Source organism: Budorcas taxicolor, chromosome 7 (assembly GCF_023091745.1).
Source record: "Budorcas taxicolor isolate Tak-1 chromosome 7, Takin1.1, whole genome shotgun sequence".
In the NCBI taxonomy this organism is placed as follows: Eukaryota; Metazoa; Chordata; class Mammalia; order Artiodactyla; family Bovidae; genus Budorcas; species Budorcas taxicolor.
In genome coordinates, this window is record NC_068916.1 from 68,781,904 (window position 1) to 68,803,428 (window position 21,525).

The following is a 21,525-nucleotide window of genomic DNA, read 5'->3' on the forward strand; positions in this document are numbered from 1 at the left end:
TAGCTGCAACACACAGGCTCAGCAGCTGCAGCTTCCGTGCTCGAGTGCAGGTTCAGGAGCTGCGCGGTACCAATCTAGTCGCTCCCTGGCATGTGCAATCGTCCCAGGCCAGGGACTGAACTGTTGTCGCCTGCATTGGCAGGCAGATTCTCATCCACTGTGGCACCAGGGGAAGTCCTTCTCATGCTTTCTTGAAAAGTAAAAGTGTTAGGTGCTCAGTCATGTCCGACTCTTTGCAACCCCATCGACTGTAGCCCGCCAGGCTCCTCTGTCCATAGCATTCTCCAGGCAAGAATACTGGAGTGGGATGCCGTTTCTTTAACTACACTCATATTCTAGGAATATGGTTTTGGGGTTTGACATATAGGTTAAAATGACATGGGGTGAAATGGTTGGCACAGTGACTGGCACATAGGACGTTCCTGACATTTAAGCACATTTACATAAATAATAAAAACGAGATGCAGAGAACATTTACAGCATATATGTCAGTGCTGCTGAACTCACCATTTAATTACTCAACACTTTCAAATTTTAAATTCATTACAGAAAAAAATATAAAAGTCAGATAAATTGATCAAGGTGTCACACAGAAAGTGAGAGGCTGAAATAGGATTAGATCTGCTTCCAAGTCCATGCTCTTTCTACAATGCAATGCTGTCTCCTGGGACAGCACACAAAGCCAGTTTGTTTCAGAAATCTATTCACCATTAAGGTGTGTTCTGTGCTCAGGACAGTTAGCCTTATTTCACTATTTCATAAATATTTGAGAGAAAAAAAGTATTAACCCTTCCCTCCAAATATAAGTAACTATAGGCCTCAATTTATTAGTGACTAGCCCCTAACCAACAGCATTATGGATATCATTCAGGCAATTTATTAAAATTTTAAAAAAGTAAACATCCAAAGTACTGTACAAGAACACTGTATACATTTATGGTTCCTGAAGATCATAACAGAGAAGTAAAAAACATCTGAAGAGGGAAAAAAAGTGAATCTGGAATGGCAGTGGAGAGTCACACAAGTGTATGTAAATTGCAAGAACAGTAACTAATTCTCCTTCACGCCCCCAAATATTAAGCAAATGTTCATTAAACTGAATGGAACCCCAATGAGGCAAGTTTTGTTTTCCTTTCATGGGCTCTGAAACAAAAACTACTAGTAAAACAGCAAACTGTATGTTGAGACACAGTAATAACTGAGGTAGGGGCTCACTTGTCTACAGAAGTACAACACTGGAAGAAGCCATAGTACAAAAAATGCTTGAGATAAATCTCAGTTTTATTTAAAAAATTTTTTTAAACACAAAAGTTTAGAAACAAACTATTTCTTTTAAGGACCAGATATATTTGAAAAGGTGATGCTATACTTCTCAATTTAAAGAAAAAATTCAAGATTACAGATTTCAAGTATCAGTGAAGATACTCTCCATGCTGCTTACCAGAGCCTGGTTTGATTGCTCTGAAGTAACAGCACTTGAAAGCTCCTATTCTTTGAAACTAATTTAAACACATTGAATTGTTGAAAGATTAAAAACCACAGTCAGCTAATTACACTCTCTCTCATCTCTTATTCAGCAAATGAATCACTTTTCATTACTGCTTAGCAGAAGTACATGAATTTCTGCCTAATTAGAAATGTTGTAGATGGAACATTAGCAAAAATGGAGCAGGTCAGGATATCTTTGCTGCTTCATTTTTAATTCCTAACAGTAGAGTCTGATAGGAAGGAATAGAGAAGTCATTAAATAATTTTAAATTATTTATAAAAATTACTTTACCCAAATTATAATTATTTTTTCCCCAAACGGTTTCAAATGTCTAACATAATGAAAGAAAAAGCAGTTCAACATTGATTTTAATGAACATTTTAATGTTATGTATAACAGAACTTTATGAATACAATGGAAACAAAGTTTCATCAATTTAATTAAAAAAATTTCAACACAAAGTGGGGAGGTAATAATTTGATACCTATATTATTCATTTTAAAAAATATTCCCAGCTTGAGGGTGAAACAATTTTGCATTCCAAACTCTAGAATCATGATTTTCATGTGAGCTTAATGCAGAATTACAGCAGGAAAACAAAAACATCTTAATTAATTTCCTTTATTTGCATTAAATCAATAAAATCTTTGACTGCTACAGGTCTCCTTTAATAATATAGATATTTAACTCGCCTCTATTGGAACCATATTGCTAATGCCATATTATATACACTCAAAACCAAAACAAAACAATACTGTATAAAATCTAAAAGCCAACATTGTTGAGTTCTTACATTTATATTTAAGGTCTTAATGAATTTTCACCTTTTCAATTTTTTTAAAAGACACCAAAAAAAATAAATATTTTTCTCTTTTGACTGTTCCTATTATGTGGTGGCTACAAGGATAAACATGGAAGGGAAGTCTTACCAAGTTAATCACTGCAAAGTGTAAATAATGACTGCTAAAACCAGAAATACTGGAGGTTTTTTTTCTTTAAAGGAAACCATAGAGCAGTCCCGAAAAAAATATTTTTTCTAGTTCTGCACAGGATAATTATAGCAGAAGAAATGGGAAAAGTCCCATAGCTGTCACCAATTGCTTAAAGAGGTTTTGTTACAATAAAAACTTGGATAGTATAATAGCAGTGTTGTTGGAACATTAGCAAAAGTATATACATTCCAGTTACCTTTGATTTAGCCATAATCACATATGTATGCCTTTTTTGGACAAAAATATATATTTTTATAAAAAACTGATCATCCAACTTTAATGATTTCATATATGGACTCAAGAGTGGTAGTAAAAGGAACAGACCCAATTGTGACAAGGTGATTCAGGGACAGAAAAATCAAGTTCTTCAGGAAAAGAAAAGTATAAAATTAGAGATTCAAACATGTTTATTCAGCCCTATTCTAGTCTTCCCACATATTATGATATTAAAATTGGCTCTTCAATTTATAAAGGCTTTCAACGATCTCACTACCCCATTTGTGGTCTCACTGGAAAAATGTTTCAGACTGTCTCATCAAGTGCCCTTGCCTGGCCATCTAAAATACTAGACATTTTACTTTTATAAAACAGCCTTTTTGGCTCTTAATGTAGGTTTATTTTAATTAATTGATAAAAGAAAGGGGAGTTGATTAGCATTTTCTATCCCAACATCACCTATCTACACCACTAAAAATCCTTCACTCAATCTGTTCCTTTATATTCTCTTATTTGCTAAAGTTGGCGAAATTTGCAAAGGCATCTTGCTTGGGTTGCACAGTTCCAGAAGTCATGGCTAAGTTGGGCATGCCCATTCCCATTGTGCCTGTCAGGCCCATCCCTGTAGTTGACATCCCTATGTTCATATTCATGCCCATCATGCTCTGGTTCATCATTGGACTATTTCCAAGAGGGGCCATTCCCATGGTGCCAGTCATCACATTGGGCATGCTCATAGGCATGGGTCCCCCCATCAAAGGATTAGTTTGAGGCCGGACAGGAAGCATGTTCGATGGAGAACTGAGGTTTACAGCTCCGAAACTTTGGGTCATCATATTCATAGGCTGTTGCATATCTAACAGAAGAAGAGACAAAAGAACTTTACCATTCTGAATTCTTAGACTTAGAGAGCAGAAAAATAATACAATCTGCCTGACCATCAATACTTGTAAGCCCCAATAAAATTACTTCACAGTGATTTTATAAGAGAAGTCAATTGTCAATTAACTTGTATTGATTACTCATGAGAAATATTCAGCGGCTGTCAGCTCTGGTTTCCCCAAGATGTAGAAACATAGGAGTGGCCTGGGGGAAAACATCAGGCAATTTAAAATCATTCCTATAAAATCTATTGAATCCAACCTAACAAGTTGTCAAGAGCTATTGTGTATCAAAACCTTTAAAAAGGTTTTATCCTTTGACTTGCTCTATTTTTAGAACATCATACTAAGGGGAAAAAATCACAAGTACAAAGATTTACACAAAATCATGGAGTTATTTATAGCAAAAAGCTGGAAACAATGGAAATAGAGGAACTGCACAGTAATACAATAGATAACTATAAAGATACAAAAATCATACTTTCTTAAGAATATTCAACATAGGAAAAACAACAATTTAATGTTGAATGTGAACTCCAAGAAATATACACATAACGCTCTCAAGCATTAAAAATGCAGTTAGCAAAGATGGAATGTGAAGAAATATCAATTAATGGTGATTATCCCTGAATTATGGAGTTCAGATGAGTTTTGTTTCCTTGACATATTTGCCTATGTTAAAAACAGTATTTTTTATTTTAGTGATCAGGCTCCCAAAACTCACCATCATACAATAAATGTTATCATGCTAAGACCAGAATACAAAGCAATTTAATGCGGCAGGAGGGACACCAGATCTTATGTGAAAAAAAATCTTAATGTGAACACAAAGCTGCCTTCAGTATGTTTTAAAGTAGTCCTGGCATAAGGGCAAAGGATTACAAGTACACAAACAAATGGATGTCTTGCAGTAACTTACTCTGTTGTTGAATCATTGTATTGAGTGATGGCTGCTGGGGTTTGGAAGGCTGCATACCAGGTAGTAAGTTGTCTAGGCTGATGTTTACACTGGGGTCAGACCAAGTAGAGGGCAGGGTTTTGTTGACTGACTTCTGGACCATATCTGTATTCTGATTATAGAGAGGATTAGGCTTCTGCAGCACTGTGCTAACATTTTGCAAAGGCTGGAAAATAGAAAAATGCTCTAAAAATTAAGTATCTTATCTATAAAGATTATCAAATGGCAGGTTAATCACAGTAACTCCAAATACTGATATATACTAGACTTTGTAAGAAACTTCTGAAACTTTCAATGTTCTATATTAAGGTCTTCAATACCCTTCCGGTACCACTAGCCTCCCATAATATTCCTCCTGAAATCCAAATCATATTTGGAGAAAAAACTAAGATATTTACATTAACAATTATCCTCCCATCACCCCAAGTCTAGAAGCCACCATTCCAAGATAACTACTAACTTCAGGTTAGTACAACTTTAAGGAAATACACAAGTGGAAATTTATTCTTACAAAATGGAATTCAGGGTATAAGTTCTCATGCTAAAAAAAAAAAAAAAAAGCAAAACCATCAAGACAGCAAATTATACTCCAGAAAACCCGACTGATATATCCTTGCTCCATGTACATTTCTATTACCTAAAGTGAACAACACTAGTGGAACTTGCTATAATATGGACCAATTCAGGAGGAGAGATTCAGGAAAAAGAAGCAGAGGTACCTGGTAATTACTACCAGAATAACTGCAGCAAGGACAGAAAAAGGGAGAGATAGGAGTAGGAGGAATAATTAAAAATCGACCAATGCAAAGAATCACAACACAGATGCAACTAAGATTGTAAATAAGTAGACTGGCTTTATGATAAGACCATATGAAAGAAACGCTATAAAGAATAAACTAGCTTGGGCTTGTTCAGTTCAATTTAATGGCACTGGTATGGCTTTTATGTCCTTTGTTTTTAATGTTAGGTCTAATATCTGTTATACAGACGAGTCACCTTTCTGTTTCTTCTGTCTCTCCCTTCATCCTAACACCCCAAAGAAGGTAATCTACACATTAAACTGAATAATTAGCATCATAAGCAAATATTCTGAATAGCCTGAGTCAAAAATAGCAAGTTCCTGGTACAACTTCAGACAAATATGCACTTGTTTTAGTTCTAAGTGAGTATCAGGTGATTTAGATTTAATTTTTAAAAGTGAATTACAAAGTTCCTATTCAGTTGTCTTTAGGAAAGTGAGAGCTGAAAGCCTATATAAACAGTATATAATGTAGAGGAGGCCTAGAATAGGGAAGTACATTATTTTAGAGAATAATCTTCTATATTAGCAATATATCTCTATTCCTTCTTCTTAAAAACACTTTTTTAAACTATTAAAATAAATACCAATTATTTGTTCAATAAAATTTTCAGCAAATGCCTCCTCTGTGAAAGGCATCACACTTGGCTTTGCATGGATAGCCAGATGGGTGGGAAAGCCTTGCCCTGGAGAACCAGATGACTATTCCAGGGGAAAGGGCACAAGGTAAATGCAATGTACAAAAGTAATCATGTATCACATACTTATTTTTCTGTTTTATGCCAACCTTCCATTAGATTAGTCACAGCACATCAAAAATTATGAATTACCATTTCCAAGGGAGGCAGGTAACTTACCTGTGATCTTGACATGGGCAAACCCAGCCCTACAGTATTAGTGCTCATCATCGAGAAATTCATACTCTGGGAAGATGTCATGGTTGCCTGTGATGAGCCCATAAGATCAAATAGGTCTGAGGAATTTGAGGCAGCTGGAGGTGGGCCTAAAGCTGGTTGTGAGCTACTGACAAGCTCTACAGCTGGCTGTGAGGCACTGCCGAAGAGCTCGCCACTGGCAGCAACAGGGACTGATGGGGCTTGGTTGAAGGCACTCCAGTCACCAAAGTCTCCATTCCCACTTGTTGCTGTTACTGAGAAAGAAAGAATGATAAGGGTAAGAAAGTTTCTGAGATGCCCAGAACAAATTAACAATCTACCAACTGAAACAAATTAGAGCTGATCTGTGTCCATCCAAATTAGCATCTGTAGGTACCATCTCCATCTGGATGTTATTTTTTCTCATGAATATTCCATGAGTGTTATTTAACAAGGTGGCAAAGAAAAAATAAAAACTTCCACATATAAAGTAAAATCCATCTCTGGCCATTGGCAGGTCTAAGGTAACAACAAGAAATGATAGAAACCAAAACTTTCCTTTAACCTAAGCATGCATATCAACTATGTTTCTAGCTAAATTAATATGAACTAGCCTGAGCTCCCCTCAAAACAAGAACAAAACTCTAAACTGGTTAAACCTTTTGCTGGGAGAGTTCATTCATTATTTGGAAAGGGTCAAAGAGAAAGCAAGCTATGACTTATACCATCTCATGGAAATAAAACCCCAAATTCATTAAAACATGAAACAAAAACACAACGAAATGAAGAGCAGGACTAGTAAATTTCTGTAAGAAGTTCTCACCCATTTGGCCATGCTTCCACTTACAATACAAAGGCTACAGAGAGCTATGATATTATAACCTTAGAAAACTGCTCACTTCAAATGGAACTGTTCAATCTATTTACATTAAAAAGTGGGGCAAGTCTTAAGAGGGGAACTCCTGCTAATATTTTTTTTAAAAGGAACAAAACTATCACTATGCTTCAAAGTATAATAAGTTTAAGAACTTAAAAAAATTTTTTTAATTAGTCTATACAAAATAAACAAATCTTACTTCAAGAAAGGGACAAATAGATACATGTGAATTAATGGAAGTTGAAAAAAGCAAAGGTGAAGAAAGAGCTACATGTAAACTGTCATCTGAAAGTGAATAATATGCAGTTCCAATTAACACCATTTCTTTGCTATCTTCACTTACAACTTGGAAATACATTTTGTCTAGCCTAAAAGGTAAGCAACCACTTCAATACTGTATCTCATTATGCTGAATATCAAAAGAGAACAATAACATTAAGTCTTTACAATTATATTCTTCTATTACCATATTATATTATAAGCACCCTCAAAAGAGAAAATAATTCATTAGAAACCCCAAGCTCTATCAACAATTTAATGTAAGAACTGGGCTAATATTCATTACCTCAGGGTTTTGCTAAAATATGTCTTTGATCTTCTTTACAAAAACGACTGAATTAAGTTTTACAATTAGTTCTATATATTAAACAATTTAAATTAATTTAAAGAAGACTGCTGGATAAACGTAAACTGTATGCTGATTTTCTATCTACTTGATCTAGAAAACAGAGTAAGAATGGAAACTGGGGCAAAATGTGTTGCCCCTTCTGAAAACTTTATCTGAAATGATTAATCATGAGAGGAAGAGACTTCTAGTGAGGCATATATTGTTCAGAAATGATTAATCATTGTTGCAACAGTTTCAGCCCCTTGCGTAATGGTGATCAGGTTATATTAATCACACGCATACAGATGAAGAGATGCATCACTTACCAACATTAACATATTTGAATTATTTGCATAGTAGGCAACTTTATATACATAAAACTTTTGAGAATTACACAAGCAGCCTATAAAACTGGGGCAATGTTTATTTTCCATTTTGATTTGCCTAAAGTAAGGTATTAATGTTTAGAAGTCATAGTCACCCTTTTAAAATGACGCACTTCATTACTCCACAATGCTAATTTCTGGGAAATACTTGGAATTTATACAAGTTGTCCAAATAACCCAACTCACATTAAAAACTATGCAACTTTCTTCCTAAATCCTCACAAACCTAAACTAGCTATTACTAAATATAAATTTTAATCTAATTTAATGGGGACATACAACTCTACTTAAAATAAGACTAATTAAGTTAAATATTTTCTCCTTGCCTCACCTCATGCTTATGATTTTTAAATGTAAGTTTTTTTATACTATCTCTCAAATTTGAGACCGACCAGATTTTATGGAAAAAACATTAGAACCAACACTTTACAACCTAAGAGACACTTAATAACGAACTTAAGACTCCATTCTACACATTTCTATGGACATTATCAAGAACCATGACAAGAAGCATTATTCCCAATCTTAGAAAGGTAGAGGCTCATATACTAAAGCATATGGCAGAGGCAGTAAGATAAAACATATTAATAAAAAGGGGGAAAAATACAAGCCCTTCACTCAATCCACGATGTTTAAGTCTGTATTTGCTTAGATGTTAGCACTTTTTTGCCATCAAAAAAAAAACTGAGGGTCTAATTGATATGTAACATTCTGTTAGTTTCAGGTAGACAACATAATGATTTGATCTTTACAAATACTGTGAATGGATCACAGCAAATCTAGGGTATTTTAAAATTTTTTATTTAACTAACATGGAATGAGGAAGTTTTATTTTCCTCACATTCAAGGATATGTCAAAATGAAGTTCAGTTATTTTTCATAAAAATTCTCTTAAGATACCTAAATTTCAAAGAAATTAATTTTGGCAAAACAGTCTGCCCAATTCCAATGTCCTTGAATTTCATTCAAGAAAATCATTAATATTTTCTTTTGCTAAGATGAGATTTATACTTATTCACACTCCTACCCACCTACCCCCACCCACTTCCTCCCTCCAGAGGAAACTAAACAAGAGTCACTTATGAGTGAGGAGAACTTTATTTAGGTGTACCTGAGTAGTCTGCAATGAAATTAATTCATTGGGCACATCTAGGATACTAGTCTAATAAAATAACTTTGTGAATAAATTATTTGGTAAGTGGGAATTACAAATACTACAAGTAGAAAAATGGCCAAAAGAAGCAGATAGCGAATAGGGTGGGGGAAGAGCTGTTTTGGTAACCTTTTCACGGCCTCTAGATTTCTGGCCAGTCAAATCATATCGTACCTTGGGAAGGGAAGTTGCCTGATGCAGCAGCTGAGCCAAAGTCAGCAAATCCTCCAAATAAATCAGCTGAGCCTCCTAGAAATTAAATATGAGGGAAAAATTGTTAGGACCACAGCACAATTGATAGCAGTTTTATTAGGAAGCTATTTTAGCACAGTACTCAAAAATTACTCAATATATTAGACCCCAAGACCTATCATAAAAGCTAGTTAGCTGATCTAGCTTTTTATGCCACCATGTTCCCTTTCAGCTATCACCAACTCTCTAACATCCTCAGTTCTATAGCTTACTGATTGATACAACTGTTATTAAAGTTATCCCTTACTTAGACTTCACAAACCTAATGTAGGCATACAGTTTATCTGGCTAATCACACCCTTTATAAGAATCTTCAATGGATGCTAAAACCTGGGAAACATGTTTCTGGGTAATAAGATAATCACATATTCTCAAATCATCACCCTACAGATTATTTACAAATAAAAAGGGATGAAGCTATTTTTACAATGCAGAAATTAGATGGATATCATCTTAAACAATGTCAGGTGCTCAAACTTAATGTCACTAATAACTGGAGAAAATAGTACTCATAGGCTACCTAATGTAAGGGACTAAAAAAGAGATCATCACCCATGTAGAAATTCTTTCCCAGAATATTTAACGGGAATCCAGTCATGAGGAATAAATCAGACAAATACAAACTGAGGGATATTCTGCAAAACAACTCTCCAGACTTTTCAGAACATGTCATCATAAAAGACAAAAAAGACTGGGACCACTCCAGATTAAAGAAGCCTAAAGGAACATGACAAGTAAACGAAATGCGTGAAATGATGTAATTGAGATACCAGGGAAATGTGAATATGGTCTATTATACAGTAATACTGTTTTAATGTTAAATTTCCAAAGTATGATCATTATATTATGATGATGATGGAAAATGTCCTTGTTGTAAGGAGACATATACTCAAGTATTTTAGGGTAAAATGTCACAATGCTTGTAATTCTCTCTCAAACTGTACAATAACAAAAAAAAAAAACTAGAAAGAGAAACTGTGACACATTTTCTGCAGCTTGATATTTTAAAAAATAGAAATAGAAAAAAAAAAAAAACCTTGAAGTTGATCTGCACAGAAGTCAGTTTTAATAACTACAGGAAAAAGAATGAACGCAATGATTTAGGTGGACCTTTTTTTTCTCCTACTATTTACTTGCAAATACATGCATTTTTAGTATTTGAAAAAATAGTAGCTTTCTGCTACTTCCAGACTGGTGTTTCTAAAGAGGTGAGATTCAAATCATAAGGCTGCAGGTCAAACTCTGCTTGCATAACATCACATTCTCATACAAATTTTCACTTGTAAACACTACATAAATAAGAATATTTCCTTTTATCTACAATTTGAACAGTAACATTGTTAAATTTTATATTCCACTTCTTAATTCAGTTACCAAGGAAATAGCAATAGTCAATGGATCTAAAACCTTAAATAGCTGTCCTTGTTTTTTGTTTGTCCTTAAAGATTTCACCTCTTAAAAAGAGTCACAACCTTAGAAATTTAGAGCAGCAGTTCAATTATAGTGCTTTTAGTGTTATGTGAACATTATATAGGTTACATCACAGCTGCTTAGCCTGCAGTGCTTAGAAACTAGCCAGGTGGGACCAGAACATCTGGGCTGCACTCAAACACCACCAGGGACAGCTTCCAACATCTGGTGCCATTTCTGAATTGTCTTATCACTGCAAGACATTCTGCCCCATCTGCTACACTCAACTGGGTTAATTAAACTAGAACCATCTCCCCTTCGTAATAAATGGCCAGAAGTAATAAAAGGAACAAATCAGTTTCTGATACATGTATACTTGGTATTTCTTTTTAATGCACATTTACTATAGTCACCTATCAGCAGGTCTAACGAATTCCTCATTTCTTCACCTCATAAAAGATGCACAAATTCACATATATACCCATTCACCATGAACTAACGTCCATGAAGGCCAAGGTTCTCTACTCCGAGCAACAATTACAGCTCACATGTCTACTTCTGCTTTATCTAAAGATAAATATCATAATGATTTCTCTCTAAAGGTACATATGTCATAATATATACAAAAGATGATGGGTACAAAAGATCAGTGAGCTATATTTTTTACCTATATAAACAAGCACATATGATCCAAGTATACAGTTAGGTAACAGAAAGATAATCTTTTATTATAGCATTAAGGGATTATTAATAGAAGGAAAACTGGGGATTATTTTCATTTTCTTCATTTAAACAGTGAATAGATATCAATATGTAATTTATTATGCCAAATAAGTTAGGGATTTTCAAATCTTATCCAGTCTGGGCTACAAAGAAAATTCATGCTGTGAAGAAAAGCACTGAATAACGTGAAATCGTAATTTCACACTGGTGACATATTTTATTTTTGTCACATCCTGAATTTAATATTTCAAGTGAGAATCTATTTTAGTTATTCTACTGCTCTACCTTTTAACACCTAAACTAAAATTATACAATGTTCATAATGTGTCTACAGCAAATATTATTATTTTCTCCAACCATACTATAGGGAATTTAATTTCAAATATGACTAATTTAAGAACAATGGAGGGGAAAGAGTAGAAACACACATATAAATATTTTACAAATAGAAGCCACCTTTCCTTGAAAGGGATTTAACTTTTCTCCATCTTTTGAAGTACTGCAGATTATGCTTCTACTTATGTTTTACATAATGTTGTCCTCAACTTTGCAAACTATCTCAGAAATTAAAAATCTCTTATTTCATTTAGAAAAGTTTCTCACTCTGAGAAGGGACTATCCATACCTATATGCATGATGTTATGCATACCAATGCTTAAATTTAACAAAATTTCTTTATTTAAGCATTTTTCTAGATAACATCTATCTAAGGAAATTTAAATAAGAATAATTTACCAAAAATTGCTGCATGGGGAAGACTGCTAAATTTCACAATAAGAGCTATCCTTCAAGATTCCCACATGAGAGGTGTCATTATAAATGAACCATTTCCATCTGCCTTTTCAGGGCAGCAAGGAGGTTATTTACAGTCACCAGCTGGGAACATGTATTTCCAAAGCAATACTGTGAACAGGAAAAACACAGCTGAACTAGACAGTGCTTTAACTACAAATGGACATTTTCTTTAACAAAGAATTTCATCTAGATTATATTATGAAAACTTTTCAAAGAGGAATTTTAATAAATACAAAATGAAAATGCAAAAAATTATAAATACATGATGAATAACTAATATAAATAAGTTTTTTTAAAAAATAAGGATAAACAACCCCATTTTTTTTTTAAAAAAAAAGGACAAAAGAAATGAACAGACAAGTTACAACTGGCATATAAAACATGAAGAGTTTCAAATTCAGTCATCAAACACATGCAAAATAAAATGAAATACTGTTTTTCTCCTTACCAAAATGCAGTATTTTCAAAGATACTATTTCCCTACTTTTATAACAGAGAAAAGTTTGGAAACAAAACCTAATGTCCAAAAAATAAGACGCTGCCCAGTCAAGTAGATTAGAGCATATTTAGATAATGTTAAGATTATAAAGCAAAGGTCTGCAAATATCAACTATTTTTAAAGAATGGTCATGAGATTTTAAGTGAAAAAGAAATTTAAAAAAATGTAATAATAATAAAAATCTTTATCTAGAAGCCTGAAAAAGGTATGAAAGATAATGCTTAAATATACTGACTATATAGAAAATATAAAATAAGAATATTCACCCCAATTATTAACAGTTAACTTTATCTCAGTTACAGTAAATCACTTTTTTTCCATAAAATTTCTAAAATGAGCATACATTACTTTTAATTAGTGAAAACAGAATATGGTAAAACATTTTATTTTTAGTAAACTTGGTTTAAACTAGAGACAACTCCCATGAAAATTCTAATATATAAATTGGTTTCTAACAACCAGTAACTTGGCTATAACAAGGTAGTTCCTATCCTTGTAAATATCCTCAACTAACTGGGTACAGGGCAACAGGTTCAAATGTATATATAGTGAAGATTTTGGATTTGATGTATGTTAATCTTCTATAGTTTTTAACTTAAATTCAAAACATATCGCAAGCCTTGTAAAGTCTTTCGATTTTCTCTTCAACCTCGTTAATTGTACTAGAAATAACTTACAGAGTAGTATGTTAATCAAGACCTAAATTCATTAATTATAAAAGGGACAAAGGAGACAACGTAAACTTTTAGGACAATATATACTAAAAAATGAAACAGAATGACTCTTGGCATTACATTTGTAACTGGCTGATTTTCTAAATACAGCAAATATACTATACATAAAAGTCATCAAAATATCATTTGAGTACAGATCTTAAAAGAACATCACCACAGTGGGATATATCAAGATAGTCTCAAATAAATCTTGATAAATGGGTTTCATATGTGTATTTTTAAACTTGGTTGATATTCCGCAACGATTTTACCACATATACTTCTAAAGATGCTAACAAGAAGGATGTAACAACACATAAAAAAAGAAAATCCATTTTCTCCAAGGAGACATTTTTCTGGTGAGTGGTACAGAAGTCATATCTGCTTAAGTTTACAGTTCATGCCCATATTACTTGCATGATGGCACCATTATAAACACAGGCACATCTGGTAAATGACACCCAAATGGCATACCAAACAGCAATGTTAGTATGGTAGATTCTTTAAGACTTTCTCACATACAGGTGCTAAAGATTTAAAATACAACTTTTTTCCCACTGCTGAATTCAATTTAAAATGTTATTATTACTAAAAATATTTAAATAGAAATTCATGGTAATGAAATTCATCTTACTGATTGGAGGGGGTTCTGCACAAACTGGTTAAACAAACTATTTCAAATAGAAGAGAACTTTAAAAAATAATTAGGTTGTCAACCCACTATCAGATGGTTTTTAGAAAATATTAAAATAAAAAATTAAGACAAGAAATATTTTGGATTTCATTCAGACTTTGTCTCAATTACTCTATTAACGACTACTTCTATTTAATTAGTCAATCTACTGTTAGCACTGGAAAAGAAAAATCACTCAAAGGTTTCTTGCCAAGTAAAGGAAGCATGTTGGATTTAGTAATTCTCTCTGTTCAAAGCAATCCTGATAACACCAAGGAAAAGTTAGATTCACTCATCTGACCTTTCTAGTTAATTCTTCTCTGATTGCTCCATTAAAACTTTCCACAGATACATGAAAGAGGCTCTTAAATATTTCATACCAGGAAGTCCAAAGTAGTTGATATTATGTAACACCAAGTCTCTACTATATGATTACATGCTAACTACCAGTTAATACTACAGTTAAAATCTTCAGCATACAAAAAAGACAGCACATAAATTGTTAAACAACTAATGTGGTTGTTTGTTACTTTGGGCATGACAGTTCAATAGAGTTTAAAGAATAATTTTAGGAACAGTTATAGTTACAGAAAAAGAGAGACTGGGAATTGAAGAATCTCAGACACTGGTTTGAACCAGACACCCTAGTAAGTTAGCACCCAATCTAAGAATTAATTTTATGGTAATAGGTAAGGAGTGGGAGAAAATAATCCCACTGTAAATTAGTAAAATAAATTAATCACATGTACTAAACTATCAGTGAGAAGTAATTTTCATCATAAACATCCACTTAAACTCTACTGTAAATTTTAAAATAATTAAGTTTTGAAAAATCATTACACACAACTAGAAACAATAGATTTACTTTGACATTATTTCTATGCCTATCTTGCCAGTTATATTTTAATGTGAAATGAACTTTAAACAAAGATTTATTTATTAAGCTACTTTGACTTGTAGTAGTTTATTATGACTCCACAATCCTCAAATGCAACCCTAAAATACCAATTTTCTTGAAAACAACTTATAGGGGATTAGTAAAAAAAAATCTACCACATATTAGAAATCAAATTGAAGAAATCATTGAACTTCTCTGTGAGAAAATCATGGTAAATGGACTATTATTCTTTTGATATAGCCCTCTTAAAATATGTAAGGTAGTTACACACTTTCACAGAATGCCCCTTTCCTCTGTATGTCTGTAACTATTTGTGACTCTTTACTAAGCATTATATCAATACCTCAAGCACCCAGGCCAGTGTCTGGTTCAATAAATGTTTACTGAATAAATGAATGAAAAGTGTAAATGAACTCTAGGCATGGCTAATTTGAGAATATGAAAAGACAGTGAAATGGGAAGAGCAGTATATTTCACTTACAGAGAAAGTAAAGGGACCCCAAATACTCAGTTCTAAGGAAATTGAGAGATTACTGAATTATCAAATACTTAAGTACTCGTTTTCCTTATTTTAGGCAATTAAATATTTCCTCCTAAATAATGCTATAAGGCTCATTAATTTCACTTTAAAAGTAAATCTACTGTAAGAAAAATTTTTTAAAAATGTTCATTCCATCTCTTATTTGCCATTAAAAAAAATTACTTTGAAACCAACAAAAAGCCAGTGTCGAAGCTTACCTGTTGATTGGCTGGTGCCATCAAACAGATCGACAAGGTCACCAGATGACTTGCTGCTAGGCACTGAAGTCTGGAAACACACACAGAAACTAATAAGCTTAGGAAACAAATTTCTACTACTTAAAAAAAATCTGCTCTATTCATCTCTAATTCTCAACTTAGACACAAAAACCTGTAATTATCTGAATAAAGGCAGATTTCCTTTTCTGAATAAAGAAAAGTGAACTTGAATCCCTTTAAAGAGATATTTTTAAGTAATTCTATTCCTAACTTACCCACACTCCTCTTTCCCCTAACTCCTTTCTTTTCAGAAATCAGATGAGTTTGGCATGCCCACTACTCCTGGATTACTTTCTCAATTCTTTTCTTATTGTATTTCACTATGAGAAAACATACCTTCCAGATCCCACTCAAATATTAATGCAGAATCATTTGAGAAGCATACACACACACATATATTTTATATGTATATATACATATACATATATATACAATATGCTGAATCATAATTGCCCAGGGTGGGATCCTGGTCTGTAAAGTCTTACAAAGCTCCCTTGGTAATTTCAATGTGTAAGAGGTCTGAGATCTACTAGATTGGAGGCCAAGATCCTATCCAGCTCTAAAATTTTATGACTTTGTGAAGTTCAGCAACACTGTCTGTATATCATGTTTGTCAGTATAATTCTATATTGGTTTGATATACCTTGACATATGTTTTAGTTTCCAAACTAAACTGTGGGGCTAGAGTTGTAATGTAATTTCTCTCTTCTCCATAGTCCTAAACACTCTAATACATAGGTTCAATATGTTCAATACAAACACACTAAATTAGAACAAAAAGTGCTAGCAATAGGGAAACACTGTAAATAAGTAGGCATATTAATTTGAGGTTTGAAGATTAAAACACTGTATGCTGCTGCTGCTGCTAAGTCGCTTCAGTCGTGTCTGACTCTGTGCAACCCCACAGACGGCAGCCCACCAGGCTCCCCCGTCCCTGGGATCCTCCAGGCAAGAATACTGGAGTGGGTAAAACACTGTATACTGTGGGTCAAAAAGGCCTTGAGATTGAAAGATATCTGAAGTGGTTGAGTAACTTTTCAAGAACTTGAGAGTTCAAGACATCTGTTCAGCAGTAAGAAAGTCAAAAAGCTTATATACTACAAATATAAAATATTTTTGGTGTGACATACATTCAGGCTGTACTATAAATTTATATTTAAAATCTTTTAAGATGAAAAAGTTTCAGTTTATTGTTTAAAAAATATATACAGGTTGAATGATTTTCCCCATACAACCTGGAATGAATTCTCCATATGACAACCATCATGTATTTGGGTTTTAATTATGACTATCAAATCTTAGAGTCATCAGTTAACTAACTGTATCCACAGCAGGGGAAAGCTAAGACCACAAAGAAATAACAGCACCATTTCCCCCTTTTAACTGCAACTAAAGTTGAGTTATAATTTTGAATTTTGAGGTTTTCATCAGATCTATACAGAGGACAGTATGAGTGAAACACCAGAAAATATTTGGGAAAAGTTGACACAGTTCTTGCCACTAAGTAGGACTAGCTTTATTTTTAGAGTCACCTGCAATTCACAGAATACATTAGCAAAATATTTTCCACAGGCTACATTTGATGAGAAGGTACAAACTGTGAGAACACTAGGAGGGGTATAGTAACAAAACAACTATTTAGCCTTTTGGGGTAAACCTCCCTCTTTGGCAGATTTCTCCCCAAAAGACTAGCTTGCAGTCAGGTATCTGGCGAGTGGATTTCATCTCTTTGGTGGAAAAAAAAATGATGACGGTACATGAAGTAATGCTGCTACTGATCAATACTGGCCACAAGGCAAATTAACCTCCCATCACAGGCACCATCCCTGTATTAAACAAGACCATTTCCCCTATATATAAGCTTGTCATATATACACATTGTCATTGCTTACAACTTTCAAACACTACCACATTTGCCTTAATGAATCTGGCACTTGGCACCAGTGGTAGTGCCTAGTAGGAAATAAAGGCACTACATTCTGATTCACAGCTTTTCCCAAATGAACCAAGAGTGTCATTACTATTTCCACAGAAAGTGCATAGATAATCATTCAGCAACTGGACAGGTTTCTTCCTCCAAAGAGATTTCTTATTATTAATGAGTGACTAATATATGCCAGTCACTTCACTTCAATATATGCCAGATGATCTATAATTAATAAGATTACCTAGAAATGCCTGAGACTACGAATGCAATAAATCTAAAAGTAATTTTTTAAGAATAAAGTTGTGTATAATGTGTAAACTTGTGCCATTCGCACCTTAAGTGAAGACTGAGGTGTATGAGTTGAAGCATTCTGATCTGGACTTGCTTTGTCCCCCGTGTAATGTGCTGCTGCGCCAAGATCAATGGTTTTGGAAGGATTTGCTGTGCGCTTGTGTCTTGTGGTGGTGGTCTCTGTGGCCTGTGTGATATGGATATGCTTTGTCGTCACAGTCTCCTCTTCATCTTTGAATTCACCTTTGGGAGATCTGCCTCTTCTTGCTTTCTTTTCCTCATCACTGTCACTAAAAGATATTTAAAATGAAGGAAAATAATAAGACAAGGGATTATTTTTCAATGGAGCCTTCAGTGATTTGAGCTAAAGAATTTCAAATGCAGTCACTCCAAAATTCTGTACTTTGACTTACTTGACAGTGATCAAGACAATGTTATCTAAGCTATCTGAATATGATATGTGTGCAATGGGGAGGGGAAGTGGGAACCCATCAAATTCCCCAGGTAAGACTAAAACACTGCTACAAAAAAGCATTTACATAAATGTGTACAAACAAAAAGGCCTAAAATAATTCAGGTGCTTATTTATTACAGATTTAAAGTTTAATTAAAAAATAAAATAGCTGAATTATTATCATATCAGAATCAACTAATGAGACCCTGGGAGCTCAAACAACTGCAAGTTACATTTTCTTGAAATGGATTTTGTGCAACAACTACAGTTTCATTTATATAATTCTGTCAGTGACTCTCATATACTAAGCAAATATATAATAAAATACTATAATTTCAATGAATATCTTCTAAATATCATCCTATCTGAATTCAAATGATTAAACTCTCATCTGTAAATGCAGAAAAAGGAGATAGTGCACTTTACAACAACTGTGCTCTAATTTACTATATACAGAATCAGGAGATCAAACTTTTACAAAACTATGAAAACTGTTCTACAGAAAATTTAAATGTATTTTAAATGTTTTGAAATAATTCTTTTTTGGGCACATTAAAAAAAAAAAACTTCTTTTCCTTAACAGTGTGAAAGTAAAAAATAAAATAAAAATGCAGAATGAGTAAAAAATGCATATTTCATATGCCACGAATAGAAAATGTCAGCAATAATGTATTCTCCAGTAATGAGGTATTGAGGGTTTTTTTCCTGGTACAAGTAAGACAGAGAGAGAAATTACCTGAAATATGTTCCATTACCTTTATTTCTTAATTTTAGAGTAGGTGGTTTAAATTATAAATATCCTGAAATAAAATACTTAAAATTCTCCTTAAAATTATGAGTATTACTACTGATGCAAATTATCTAAGACTAAAGCAATATCTACTTAAATATAAATCAGTTTGGAGCCTGTATAAATCAAGAATCAAGAAGAATGACTTCCCACACTGAGTAAAGGGGTTAAATGTATTTTTATCTACAAGCATTTTAAAGAATCTACTAGTTCTGATTAAGTATTCAAAAGCCCTTGTCACTAACTTCTAAGCAACAAATGACCTGAAGATTCCCATCATCAGTACTGTATCTAAAACTGAAATTTCTTACCTTTCTCATGTTCAATTTGATTCCAGAGCAAGATAACTTCTTTACAAGTTGAGAACAGAAACCTGACTAGCACACAATGAAATGGAAGCTTCATATATGATCAGTGTTCAAGAATTTCTAAATATAATGTTGAACGAAAAGTCTGAAATTCTGATAACATGCCGAAGAGGTCCCATGCAACTTTGTCTAAAAATCCATTCTTCTCTCACAAATACTCCAAGATGTAAAGTCCCTAGCGTGCTCTTTAGCTACTAAAACAAACAACACACACTGAATTTTCACTCTTTTAAACCTGAATACTCAAGATTTAGGAACTCTAACAGATCCTGTCTTAGAGGCAAACATAGAAAAAAAAAAAAAAATAAGGGAGAAACAGAAAGAAAAAAAAGGAATAGGAAGACAAAGCAAAACAAAGAAAAACTGAATGTGGAGGGCAAAGAGAAAGTAATAGAACGAGAATGTACATAGTTAGATCTCTAACCAGCCTACCTACCTGATTGCCATACTTCTTCAGAATATAACAAGAGAATATGTGGCCATTATGTTTTCTAAATCAAACCAAAAATGTAAATGCTAAGGCCACAAGAACACTAATGAGGGAAAAATAGCACAGAGTATTTGAAGTAGGCATAATTTTCCAAAGTTCAACTATTTATTATTACTATATGCATACACTTTCAGTATAAAAGAGCTGGAAATCTAGTTGTAAAATATATTCAAACTATTAAAAATAAATTCTGGTTCTTCAAAGACCATATTCCATAAATAGACAGGAATTCCATAGATGAACCTTAGTAGTTTCAAAATTGTATTTTTATTTCTTTTTCATGACCCCTAATCTGAACTGTCAAAGAGTGTTTTTAATAAGAGAAAAAGAGATGGTACTTAAGTTAAATGAACTCACTTGAAGTTGTGGTTGCATCTCTGTGTAACTATAGGCAAGTTCCACACAGATGATTGGGCCTCAGGTTTTACTTCCAAAAAATAAGGGTAAAATCCTTGCTCTAGACTACCTACTAGCAATATGGTGAGACACAAATGACAAAGATCTTATAAAACTTGCTTTGCAAATTAAATGCTATATATTTTACCCTCTTAACTGGCAGAAAGACTAATTAATAGCTATCCTGATAGGTAAGAACAAAAAGTGAATGCTAAAATGTTCCAAGTACTATTCTATGTAAAACTAAATACAAATACCCCACCATCAGAAAATAAATCTATAAAAATACCGGTACTATGTGAAAATATTTTAGCTCAAAAATCAATCTGGATTTTTTTTTTTCTGGTATACAGTGACACATAATTTAAATGAAATGTCACAGAAAGAATTAAATTTCAACCCCCTTAACTTCTGTTTTAAACCTAATATACTAAACTTCATCATCCCTCAGCAGTACCTTAGGTCCCTGGATCATCAGATGCTCAAGTACAAAATAAACCATCAAAGTTCTTACTGGAAAAAAAAATCCAATTAAATAGCCTGAATAATAATATATAGGAAATGTGATCAAATTTAGAAATAAATGGACATAGACAAGGAACATGTGCCAATACTAAGTGCAAATAATGTCTGATCTAGCATCTTATAAACAGCTATACTGTATATATTATGTATGTATGTGTACATACACACACACACAATATATGCATAAATCAGCACATATGGAAACTGGAACAATACAGAGAAAATCTGCATGTCCTGGGAACTGCCTGGTCATCCAGTGGTTAGGACTCGGCACTTTCACTGCCATGGCC

General features: G+C 33.4%; 1 protein-coding gene across 2 annotated transcripts in view; it reads right to left on the minus strand.

The window, feature by feature from the left end:
* Positions 1-1,859: 1,859 nt before the first annotated feature.
* Positions 1,860-21,525, minus strand: part of CLINT1 (clathrin interactor 1) — a 59,446-nt gene continuing 39,780 nt past the window's right edge. The window contains exons 7-12 of one of the 2 annotated variants that reach the window (XM_052643010.1): positions 18,256-18,502; positions 15,935-16,004; positions 9,408-9,482; positions 6,193-6,485; positions 4,498-4,648; positions 1,860-3,553 (exon numbers count right to left, since the gene is read on the minus strand). In XM_052643010.1, the coding sequence (XP_052498970.1) occupies positions 3,207-3,553; positions 4,498-4,648; positions 6,193-6,485; positions 9,408-9,482; positions 15,935-16,004; positions 18,256-18,502 (1,183 nt within the window). In that variant the 3' untranslated portion in view covers positions 1,860-3,206. Of the gene's footprint in view, positions 3,554-4,497; positions 4,703-6,192; positions 6,486-9,407; positions 9,483-15,934; positions 16,005-18,255; positions 18,503-21,525 lie in introns of both variants that reach the window. The other variant, XM_052643009.1, reaches the window with a different exon arrangement.